The sequence below is a fragment of the Gymnoscopelus braueri genome (genome assembly GCF_963280865.1).
Source record: "Gymnoscopelus braueri genome assembly, chromosome: 16".
Taxonomy (NCBI): Eukaryota; Metazoa; Chordata; class Actinopteri; order Myctophiformes; family Myctophidae; genus Gymnoscopelus; species Gymnoscopelus braueri.
Genome location: NC_137616.1, coordinates 18,090,424 through 18,102,762, shown reverse-complemented (window position 1 = coordinate 18,102,762; position 12,339 = coordinate 18,090,424). Strand labels below are relative to the sequence as shown.

Here is a 12,339-nt window from a genome sequence, read left to right as displayed (position 1 = left end):
CCCTCTTCATTTTTTATTATCTGACAGAGCTGTCATCTCTCCTCAGAGATTCCACTCCACTGTTGGCCAAAGAAGACTGAAAGCCCAGGGGAAATATATTCACCATTCACTGCCAATGGGATTACGGCACTAATGCCAATCAACCTATCATGATGCTGGACACCAAATGACCCCCCCCCCCCAGGGGTCCCTACTGATGTATAGCTGTGATTCTGTGTTTGTTGTGTCACTGCTCCATGCACTGCAACATCCTGAGTGTTCATTTGACTCAGAGTTAAATTAGCATTCAGGATTTCACTGTGTGTGGATCTAACTTTGTTTTAAACTGGTGTTTTGATCTGCAGTATATAAATGAATGAGGAATCCAAAAAAAGAATCTACTGATTTGAGCTATAGTGTGTTGCTCTGCGTTTGAGCTGTGTTTGACAGTTTGGCAAGTAAGATGGACACAGGGAAGAGATAGTGAGGGGAAAATGCAAGGAACTGAAGGATGGTGTGTGCGGGAAGCGTGAAGACAGAAACAAGTTATAGAATTGGAGAAGAGAGAGGAAAAATAGAGGGTCAGCGGAGGAGAAGACGAGACTTGACATTACAAAGTTTTCTGTACGTTTTCTGTTCGGCACTGTGTGCTTAGTATTTATTGCTTCGCTTCGATTTTGATTTGATTTAGTTTTTCTTGCCAATTATTTGTTGGGTTTGAGTGTGTGTGTGTGTGTGTGTGTGTGTGTGTGTGTGTGTGTGTGTGTGTGTGTGTGTGTGTGTGTGTGTGTGTGTGTGTGTGTGTGTGTGTGTGTGTGCGTGTGCGCGTGCAGTCAGGCCCTGCTGAAGCGATAAGCCTTAATGGGACTTTTGTGTATATGCAGGTTTCAGCCGAGCTCTCCCTGGCTGAGGCAATGCAGCGTGGAAAGTGGAAATCCCTTCAAGTTCAGATCGCTCATACCTGGATGAGAACAGAGCCATAGGTGCTGTAGGATAGTGGCTCCGGTTGCCTGTGTAGGTGTGCACGTGTGTACGAGAAACTAAACTCCTGTGTATGCTGTTACAGGGTCACACTTTCTGGCGGGATTGCTGAGAATTGTACAGTTGTAATAAGTTAAGTTATACTTTATTGATCTGTGTGGGGAAGTTCGTCCTCTGCTTTTGATCCACCCTAACCATTAGGAGCAGTGGGCAGCCACTGAGCAGCACCCAGGGTCCAGCTCGATGCCTCGATTACCGTACTGTATGTTCCTAAGCATGTCTTTTTGGTCATACTTTAGTTGTATGAAATCCTTTTTATACTGTACAATTTCACCACAGCCATGTGCCTAAATAACTCATGTTAATCATATGTGCCTTCGTGGTTTGCATATAGGCAGCTCAGTAGCATGCTGTAGGAAATACTGTTCCCTTCTCCCATTTAGCCAGCTAGAGCTCAATATTTACAATATGTCTACAGTGCAACCTCATAAGCCTGGATTTCTGTGTTTTGGGTACACCTTAGGTTTAAAAAAAAAAAAAAAAAAGTATAATATTGCTATTTGCAATTTGTCACTTAAAATTTGCTGCAAATCAGCCTTTATTTGGGTTTTAAGATTATAAAAAATAAGCCCCTTCGGCCTAAAATATAGTTAAGTATTGGACCCAATTCAGGCTCTTACAACCAATGATCACTGATCAGCCATTCAGAGAATGGGAATTTGCGTCTTGTGTACAAATGTATTTTAGTACACTGAATGGCTGGCTGATTGCCTTGAGTGAGTGGACGGTTGTGTTTTGTTTTGTTCGAGGGAGACAGATATGTCCCGACAGAAAACTGTACTCATGCCCAGATCCCATGCTGCTGGCTGGAGTCAAGGGTGTACAAATGAATGTGTGCATCTGTATTTCATCCACAATAAATCTTATTTAACATCCACCATCGTGTTTGTGCTGTCTTCTGTGAGTGCTGTTCTTTTAAGAATTTTAAACCTTGGCACACAACACAAATAGTACAGAATATTTACAGCACAATTTTGACATGTACAGTACTTAGATACGAGGCGAATACCATGAAGGTTTGGGTTTGATTACAATGCACACACACACACACACACACACACACACACACACACACACACACACACACACACACACACACACACAATGTCAATGTTCTCTCCCCATCACGGTGAAATAACACGGATTACAAGTCCGTAAATACACAATATTTTCGAGCTGCGTTCGCTTCCAGCGTTCGCGCGTCTTACTTGTTATTAGATTACTATTTCTATGCATTTGATGTATTATTGATGTATTATGATGTATAATCTTGTGTCCTTGCTTACTGTAAGTCGCTCTGGATTAATAATCTAATGGCCTGCAAAATTCAACTGATTTGCCATGTGACAGATACACGTCTAGTGGCTTCATACAAAAAATATTGTCCCTTTAAAAATGTAGCTGTGTTTCGGCAGCCTTCATCGTCATCAACGCTGGTTGCTGCTAGATCCACATTATTGTATTATTGTATGGAATATCTGAGAAGGTTATTATGTTCTCATCATCCTCCAGAGCCTGGAAAACCGTGCTCCTAACTTTGTCCTCATTAGTATGGATGAGCTATTCTCTCATGTTTCCCATGGGGCTCCTTCAGAGGTCATGCTCTGTGTGTGATGGTGGGGTGGGGGCGGAGAGTGAACTATAGACTGGAGAAAGTTCTTTGAGGTTCTCTGTTGTTTGTGACCTTCTGGACCACCATAAATAACTCCAGAGTTGCACACACACCGCTGGCCAAACAATGGTAAGACTCATATTTTTGAATTGGGTAAAGTTAGCCTATTGTGAATCCTGAGACCCAAACTAATTGAAACCGACCCAGCAAAACAGGTGCATGATTTTAGGATGGAACTCATAGATGATAACTAATGTAACATGCACGCGCGCGCACACACACACACACACACACACACACACACCCACACCCACACCCACACACACACACACACACACACACACACACACACACACACACACACACACACTCACACACACACACACACACACACACACACACACACACAGAGGCAATTCTGCTCAATGGACATAAGACATGGCTGAAAATGAATTCAAACAGAATGTCTAGCTCCTACATACACTACACACACCACACACACAGCTTGTAGTCCTGATATTTCACTATTTTTTTTAATGTTTAGCCAATGTTGCCCAAATTAGCAACGAGAGATTGAAAGTGTCAAATTTCATATTATCTAACGACCGATTAGAAGTTAGAATGAGAGAATACAATACTGACTCAGATCATTTTACTGTCCCACCTAGTCAGTACAGTATGACATGAATTCTGTGTGCTACTAAATCTAAATCTAAATTTATCTCTTTTGGGGGTGCCATGGCACATCTTTTCAGATGGGGGGAGGGGGGCGGCAAATAGTATCAATTTGGGGGTTCCTAATCCTTGACATGAAAATGTTCGAGAATCTACTGAATGATTCTCAAAGTGGGGTACGGGGACCCCCAGGGGTCCTTGAGGGTGTTCCAGGGCAAAATGTCCAAATCACCAAATCAGTTTAACCCAAATTGTATTGGAATTTATTGGAAAAAAAATTTGTGAGCTTGTGGATAAAAAATCTGAACATTTTGAAAATGTTGACAAATCTCTTATGGGGGTCCCTGGCACATAGGTCCGTGGCCAATTAGGTTAGGTATCAATCTGGGGCTTTGCCTGAACATGTTTGAGATTTAAATATAGCTCTATTTATTATCTCTAAATAAATGAGAGACTCTAGGACCCCGCGGAAAATTCTCTTCTTTTTTTTCCCCGGTGCGGCGGCCTCTGCGGCTCGTCTCGAGCAGAGCAGGCCGGTTGGAGCTGAGCAGCCAGCGGACAGACAGAGCCGGTAGACAGCGAGCTGAGAGCGTCTGGGTCCGGGGCCTGGGAGGAACGGAGGACAACACGGTAACTATACAACAAACACGTCCTTTTTGCTTCCACCACAACGCACCGCGGTTTGACCGACAGCGAATTGTTACGCACGAAGAGAACAAGTCGGCGCTTGCCTTATTGCGCGTTTCCACTGTAGAGCTACAGTATTAACAACGGCGGGGCTCCGTTTGAGAAAAAAAGAAAAGAAAGATGTATTCGTGAATACGGAGCGCTTTAAACGCGGACACGGTGTTGAACTTGAGGACTTCTTTGTACAGTAGAGGCCTTTAAGGGGGGGGGGGGGCATGGCAGGTCAGGTTTTTATTAAAACAGACGAGCGTCGGTGCGTCCATCTGATGGAACATACAGCTGGCTGTCCGCCACCACATGATGCCCCCCGCAGGTCCAGAGCGCACCGTCTCGCCCCTCTCTCTCTCTCTACATGCAGACACACACACACACACGCGCGCACACACACACATCGGTGCGCGGTACCGTCTCCGCGGCGACGTCACGGGAGCGCGCCTAATGGGGGTGAACGGGTTCGTTCGTGGTTCGTCTGAGAGGAGACGCGCGCCGCGCTCGTGCTTTTTTACCTGACCCAGTAATATCTGTCGTCGTCGCCGTTCGAGACAACAGCACACAGACACACACCCCGTGACTCTCCGTACCCCCCCCGCCGCCCACACACACACACACACACACACACGTTTATATGCCATTAATAAGAGGCCGTCCGGTAAGGCCGCGTGTGGTCGCTGTACATTGATTTCCTCGTTGCTTTGCACTATCGTTCCCTCTGCGCAACGGTTTCTCCTCCCACTATAGTGACTAGTGTGTTGTACGGCCTACGCGTGGGCCTCTGATTTTAGCTGCCTTTTTGGCACGCACGCACATTCGAGCAGTTGAAATAACATGATGTGTGCATGCATGATATACTATACAGTATTATTCTTATCTGAGTTCCATGTGTGCGTGTGATTGTACAAGTCTATATAAGTTGGCCTACATAACATAGTCTCTACTCCAGCGACTTGAGCTTCTTCTATTTGGCTTTGGCCGTGGGCTGGGAGCTCTAGGGGGTGTGGTGGTGGATACTGTACACCCGTGTCCTCCACACTGTTCCATACTCCCGAAGCTGTGTTTCCATCAGCAACCCTGCCCTACTGTCCATTGTTAGTAGGTGACGTAGTGTAATAGCAAGGCTATACATCCTGAGTCGACCCATAGAGGGACATGTTCTGAGCTCCAGTCGAACACAATGAACAGAGTAGACTTTGCTTTCCCCTGCTGTACATCAATCAGTCAAATGCTGTCCATACTGCTCTGCTGAAACAGATCCTGACATCCACAAGATTCTTTTGAAGACACCTGTGTGTATGATGGAAGGTTGTGTGTGTGTGTGTGTGTGTGTGTGTGTGTGTGTGTGTGTGTGTGTGTGTGTGTGTGTGTGTGTGTGTGTGTGTGTGCGTGCGTGCGTGCGTGCGTGTGCGTGCGTGCTCGCAGACGTGCGTGTGAGTGTGCACGTGTGTGTAAACCTGTCATCGCTTGGAAGTAGAGTATTTGCCGTTCTGCATGAGCAGAAATCCCATCCATCACACACACAGACACACACACACTCACACCTGTTCCACAGACTCAAACCTCAGGCGTGTGAGTGTTTGTGTGTGTCTGTGTGTGTGTGTGTGTTTATAAGAGAGAAAGACAGAGTGCGTGTGTGTTGCCATAGACACATTCTCCACAAACTGAGAATTTATTTTCCTCAAACTTGTCAAACTTGTCTCCATAAATTGTCCCTTTATGTCCTGAACGTGTGTGTGTGTGTGTGTGTGTGTGTGTGTGTGTGTGCGTGTGTGTGTGTGTGTGTGTGTGTGTGTGTGTGTGTGTGTGTGCGTGTGCGTGCGGTGCGTGTAGGAGGTGTGTCTCACTCAAGGTGTTGTTTTTATGTCCCCCCCCCCCCTCCCCTCCAGGAGAGAAGCGGAACTGACTGACAGACAGGTAGACCCACAGAAAGACAGACGGACTGAATGAAGTCACACCTGGTGCTGCTGGGGGCCTGGTCCATGTTTTGAATTTCTTTTTTTTCTTCTTTTTTTTGATGGGGGGTTGCTTTTTGCTTCAGAAAGATTGTTTCTGCTCAGGAGCTTCCTGCCATGCCGTCCAACAGCCCCACAGCCACTGATCCATCCCAGACACCAGAGAATGACACCTCCAATGACCCGGTGAGAGAGAGAGAGAGAGGCACATGCTTTTGGAATCCTTTCAATGGTTACCCTTATTATGTCTTCTAGTACAGTACTACCACACTGTAAAATCCTGTGTCTTAATTTAACACTGTAGCATTCTCATGACCTAAATCAAAGAACGCAAGGGTTTAGCTCGAGCCAACTTTGAGCGGAGGGGAGGTAGGATTAAAGGATGGGGCGAAGAAACGTGACACGCAAGGTCATGAACCAGATCTAAAATAGTATGACATTGCCAATAGACACTCACAGTCTAGCAAGCAGAGCCGTTAGCTCCTCTTGAGAAAGACTTTATTTTTGGTGACATACATACTTAGAGAGGCTTGTCCTGAAAGCATGCATATTTCTATGTGTGTGCACGCGCATGCGTGCATGCACGTTTTCGTGCATGCGCAGTGTGTAATTATTAAACTAATAGTTATTTATTTACATTCAGTACCGGTACTTTGCATTCCATAGTCACCTGCTCACAGGTGGATCATTTCTAGTGTGAATCAGTCTGTCTACATATATTCACTCACTCTCACACACACACACACACACACACACACACACACACACACACACACACACACACACACACACACACACACACACACACACACACACACACACACACACACACACACACACACACACACACACACACACACACACTTGAGTCTTGAGGTGAAAAATGGGCCCTTTCATTTGCACCCCTAGAGCCCGACACAGTGCTCATAAATCTAGGGAAAGTCTGAAACCAATTCTGTAGCACGGCTATATAAAGACCTGCCACGCACAGCACACACACACACACACACACACACACACACACACACGCACACGCGCGCACACACGCACGTGCGCACGGCGCACGCACACACGCACACACACACACACACACACACACACACACACACACACACACACACACACACACACACACACACACACACACACTCCAACAGGTACATTTTCTCTTTAAGTTTTTTCCCCATAGATTTTGTTGTACCTCTTTAATCAGTGTTCGAATTACACTGTGGCATTCAGGGGAGCCCTAGTTTTTGGGGGTGGGGGGGCAATACATTTCATACAGGGAATATTTCATATTAAATATACACAGACAATAATATTGTAAAGTAACACATTACTAACTTGCCCAACACTGTGCGTCTTCGCTGAGAAGCAATACAAATGCCAACATAAGTGACAGGCTATGGTTTGCATTAATTTCCCTCCCTTTTCTCCCAATGTAATCATATCTATTCCTGATATCCCCACACTTATCAATATTGACCCCTACTGGTTGGTCTTCGGACTGGTTGGTTCTAGGGATGGTATTGAAACAAATACAAGAACGTTCGCCCCAAAACATGCTCACCCGTGTCAAATCCGACGACCTCTGTAAAATTATGCCTAAACCTAACAATATTCCTAAACGTAACCTCAGTAAAACTATGCCTAAACCTAACCTTATTCCTAACCTTAACTTCAACGAATACAATATAAAATATAGATAAGAACCGCTGGGGGCGAGCAGTCCGCGTAAATAATGGGGGCGAGTGTGTTTTGGAACGAGCGTTCCGGTTACCATTGAAACCACATGAAGCTCGCAGTGAGGAGCTTCCCCAGGAAGACTTAACGTATGTGTACTAGGGCTGTCAAATGCATATTCAAACCTCCAATAATCGTGAATTATATATCATTCACTGAGTAGGCCCGTCTGCCACTCAATGTTTTATGATGTCAGTTCAACCGAAGCTGTGTGGGCAGTTGAATGTGTGCGCAAATACATCAACCTCTTGTCCATCTAAACCAGCAGAAGTTCATAACATGACCAAAAACAGCAACGCGTTCCCCGTGATTCAATTCATCTTTAAGGTATTTATTTCTTACATCTTGTGTATGAGTACATACGTAAGAGTGAAATTCTTGTGGACGGGTGTGGGCTTAAAGGGATAGTTCACCCCCAAAATGGCTTTTTTTCCTATCAATTAGTCACCCCATGGAGACTTGAATTCATGGATATTGTTTTGTCGCATTCCTAAGCCAATAATTTGATGACCGGCATCACACAAAGAGTCTCCTTTGTGTCTCCTACCGGAACCGCTGCCTACTGGTCCGCTGGTCATCAAATTATTGGCTTAGGAATGCGACAAAAACTAAAAGAATCCATGAATTCAAGTCTCCATGGGGTGACTAATTGATAGAAAAAAAGTATTTTTTTGGCTGAACTATCCCTTTAATGTTCATGACATTTGTTGAGTTTTTCCCATGTTTCTTCATTCATCATCTTCAGAGGAAAGTATCTATTTAGCAGCCTACTGCCAGTAGCCTCGTGGCTCCGGAGCCGAGTGCCAACGTGGCAGAATCTAAAACAGTTCATAGATGGAATAGCTAGGATTTCTTACACAACTGCCATCGTATTTGTCCCGGATGGAGGTGTGCTCTGTGCTCAGGCTTACTGTAGTCCGCCATCAGCTCTTTGGTCTTGTTGATGTAGAGGGCCAGGTTGTTCTCCTGGCACCCTTGTGTCAGCATTCTCATAGGACTTCCTCTTCTCAGGGGGGAGAGGGCAGTGTGTAGCATTGTAGCTTATTGTACGCTGCTGCATAGCTGCTATAGATTCTTATTATGGAGTAGCCTTTAACTGTCATGTACTGGTAGAACGGCATTCTTGCCAGCAATTATAATAATTAGGTTTGTCATGTCCGTACACGGCCGGATTAAGACTTTGGAGTGCCCGGGGCATGAACGAGGCTTAGTGCCCCCAACACAAACCACCTCAGAAGCAAACAAGTCACAGTGTTTCAGGACCATAGACAGCACCCTACTTTACCCAGACAAAAACAATCTGGTTAGGTCTATTTTCCTATCTAATCAAATTAGGTCGGCTACAATACATTTTGCCAGTACAAGTTATAATAACATATTATGCAATAATAATGAAATAACATAATACAACAATCAATGAAGTAAAGAACAGACAGTGCAGCAATTTCCTACAACCCCTATCACACGCACACCAACGATCAACAGTAGTAAAACTATTAACTATTGATCACTCAGAAGCTCTTCTTTCTTTTCAAGTTGAGAAGTCTGCAATAACGTCAGAGGTCAAGAGCAACTCGTTTTAGATGCATACTTAAGTTTTTAAACTGCTGAAGCAACTCCAAAATGTGCATAAGAACGCAGTCTCCAAGAACTCCAAGAAATTAATGCATACTGATTAGGCTGCTGACTTGAGTGAGCAAAGCTCTACAATTGAATGTCTGCGTACAGTATATATACACAAAGGCTAAATTCATTAAGATTCTTTGTCAGTAGGTTGCCACTGTGGTGTTGTGTAGAAAAACATTATAAAGGGACTGACTGGATGAAATACTGGATGAAATACTGGATGAAATAAAATACCTCCTCGGTCTCCAGGCAGCAGTTAACAGTAATAACTCCACCTAGTTTTAATCTATGGGGTGTGCATTGTGTACGTTTAAGACACACAAACACAGGCACAGGGGCACGATGCACTGGATATGGGGGCGAGAATAGAGTAGTTTATTGGTGCTTTAGTGAAGGTGTGTGTGTGTGTGTGTGCCCCTCGGAGCCTCGTGCCCCGGACTGCAGCCCCGTGAACTTGTGCTTTAATCCGGGCCTGCATCCATATAATACCCAACAATTGGGGTCGGTCCTGTAATATCTCAGAACAAATTCCACATCCGGGTTCGATTCCGTCAAGTGAAAAAAAATCTTGGAACAATTTTCATGGGTGCATTATTGTTCGGGTCCCTCATTTAGCCTGTTACCTTTTGTAAGCTTGCTCTTGACAATAAGCGGCGAGCGCACTCTTGTTGACATAACAGTACCGACCAGTTCTAATAATATTCAAATATATCGATAATTGGGGTTAGGGTTATAATTTTTAAGACCTAAATTCAAATGTAATTTCCGAGTTCAGTTGACAACCCTAATGTGGAGGAACACCCTGTAGACCTTTTTCCTGTTTGTAAATATTATGACTTTAATAAACTAGCTAGTGTTTCATATTGTCAACTGCTCGGTCACTTAGGTGGCTAACTTTCTGAATGTCCAAACTCTAACATCCCTTTGCACAAGCTAGAGCAGTGGTTCTCAAAGTGGGCTCCGGAAAACCCAAGGGGTCCTTGAGGGAGTTCCAGGGGGTCCCCAGCAAAACTAGTTGATATAGCATCAAAATCTTTCAAAAGTTTAATACATTTGTATTATTAGTTTTTTTATGCCTTTAATGATAGGACAGTAGACTGACAGGAAATAGAGAGAGATGGCGAGTGACACGCAGCAAAGGTCGGTGAGATCGGGATGCGAACTTGCGACACGCTGTCAGGCTGGCATTGTAACCTAGGGTGCCTGGACCAGGCCAGTTTAATCCCTTTAACGCTGTATACAGTACATTGGCTATTTGAAAATAGCCGATCTACAAACTCACAACGCATTTTGAGTTTGTAGATCTTCAATAAAAAAATATATTGAAAATGTGTTGATAAAGGAATATTTTAACAACACAAATTTTGTATGGGGGGTGGGTCACTGGCACAACATCTTTTCAAGTGGTGGTCCGTGGACAAATGCATGTTAATTTGGGGGGCCTTGATTTGAAAAAAGTTTGAAAACCACTGAGGTAGACAAAGGGAGTGAGTGATAGTGAAAGTAGGTGAGGATGAAAGAAGAGATGGAGAGAGAGGGAACTAGAGAGAGTCAGATAATAATAATAATAATAATAATAAACTTTATTTGTATAGCACCTTTCATGACATGAAATGCAGCTCAAAGTGCTTTACAGAGCAAGAATACAATTACAGTTAGAACCAATTTAACAATAAAGCAAACAAAAATAAAATAAAATAAAATAAAAGCAAAGGCATAAAACAACATTAAAATAGGCAATACAGTGAGGAATAAAAAATCAACCAATCAACCAATAGGGATGGATGGATGGATGGATGGGGAGAAGGAGAGAAAGAGGACAGTCTGTCTGCTACTGCTGGGCTCTTCACTCGTTCGGGTAGCAGTCTCGTTGCTTGGCAACTGTGGTGGCCCAAAATAACCTGCCAGGAGACAGAAATAGCCCAGAGATATAAGGACAGATTGGTGTGTGTGTGTGTGTGTGTGTGTGTGTGTGTGTGTGTGTGTGTGTGTGTGCGTGTGCGTGTGTGCGTGTGTGCGTGCATGCGCAGATATGGCCGAGTGCTTTTCAATCCGTTTCGCTGTATATTTGACTCAGTTAAACTAGATAGTGTTTCCTTGACTCAGCTATACAATACAGCAGTGCTTCTCAAAATGGGGTCCAGGGACCCTCAGCGTTCCCTCAGGGTTTCCAAATGGACCATTACAAGGTCTGTATCTCTGAGAATGTACAAATGGAACCAAATGGACCAGTAAGTCCATTTGTACACTCTCAGAGTTAACAGGGGGTCAGGGTTAGGGACATTAAAACGTTTGAGAACCATTGATATACACTGGCTCTGAAACATTTTAATGTATTATTATTTTATCTCTGTATATTATAGAGATAAAATAATCCCTATTATTTGTGTGTGTGCTCGCGCGCTTCGTGACGCTAGCATACAGCCTGCTCACCAGGCAGCCAAAGCCATTACCATGTAGCCCGTTGCTAGGCTGCCCATCAGGCGAGTGACATCACACACGTTTAGTCAGCATGGCGGCCCCGTCGGAGACGGTTGCTAAGCAGTTTCCGTGCCGTAGCAACCGCTCCACATGTCACGGTGAACAGAGGACGGCAGAAGAGAGGAGAGGAGGGCGGAAAAAGATGGAGAGAAACGGATGGAGGAGGTGTTGGAGGGGAAATGGCGAGCGCGAGTGATGTGGATCAGGTTTAGTTTCAGCCTGTGGGCAACCACCCCCCCCTCCCCCCTCCCCGGCCGCCCTTTTGTCTTTTAGAGTGAGGGAGAGCAGAAAGCTGGGAGGGAGAGAGTCAGCGCGAGGGAGGAAGGCGCTGGTGTAATTCAATCTGAGGTCGAGTGAGGACACGTGGCTCCGGAGGCAGGAGGGAGGTCTTAATCACTTGGCCATCGGCGGGCCACCGGATCAATTATTTTCAAGGCAGTGCGGCCCAAGGGCACCTTTTTGGAGTCTGCATTTACTGTACTGCCTGCAGCAAATTCTGGAGTGTTTATCCACTTGAACCTTGACTTAGACATTCTATACTTAGTAAAA

General features: G+C 44.8%; 2 protein-coding genes across 15 annotated transcripts in view; both read left to right on the top strand.

Annotated features, from left to right (window-relative positions):
- LOC308103598 (dystrobrevin beta-like) overlaps positions 1 to 1,897 on the top strand; it is a 35,698-nt gene extending 33,801 nt beyond the window's left edge. For all 10 annotated transcript variants that reach the window (XM_080453665.1, XM_080453669.1, XM_080453668.1 and 7 more), the window contains one exon: positions 47 to 1,897. The gene's annotated coding sequence lies outside the window, so the exon portion shown is untranslated. The remainder of the gene's footprint in view (positions 1 to 46) is intronic.
- Positions 1,898 to 3,820: 1,923 nt separating this feature from the next.
- Positions 3,821 to 12,339, top strand: part of LOC308103944 (DNA (cytosine-5)-methyltransferase 3A-like) — a 62,526-nt gene continuing 54,007 nt past the window's right edge. For 4 of the 5 annotated variants that reach the window (XM_080454162.1, XM_080454161.1, XM_080454160.1 and 1 more), the window contains exons 1-2: positions 3,821 to 3,937; positions 5,875 to 6,126. In XM_080454162.1, coding sequence (XP_080310288.1) covers positions 6,058 to 6,126 — 69 coding nt within the window. In that variant the 5' untranslated portion in view covers positions 3,821 to 3,937; positions 5,875 to 6,057. The remainder of the gene's footprint in view (positions 3,938 to 5,874; positions 6,127 to 12,339) is intronic. The other variant, XM_080454158.1, reaches the window with a different exon arrangement.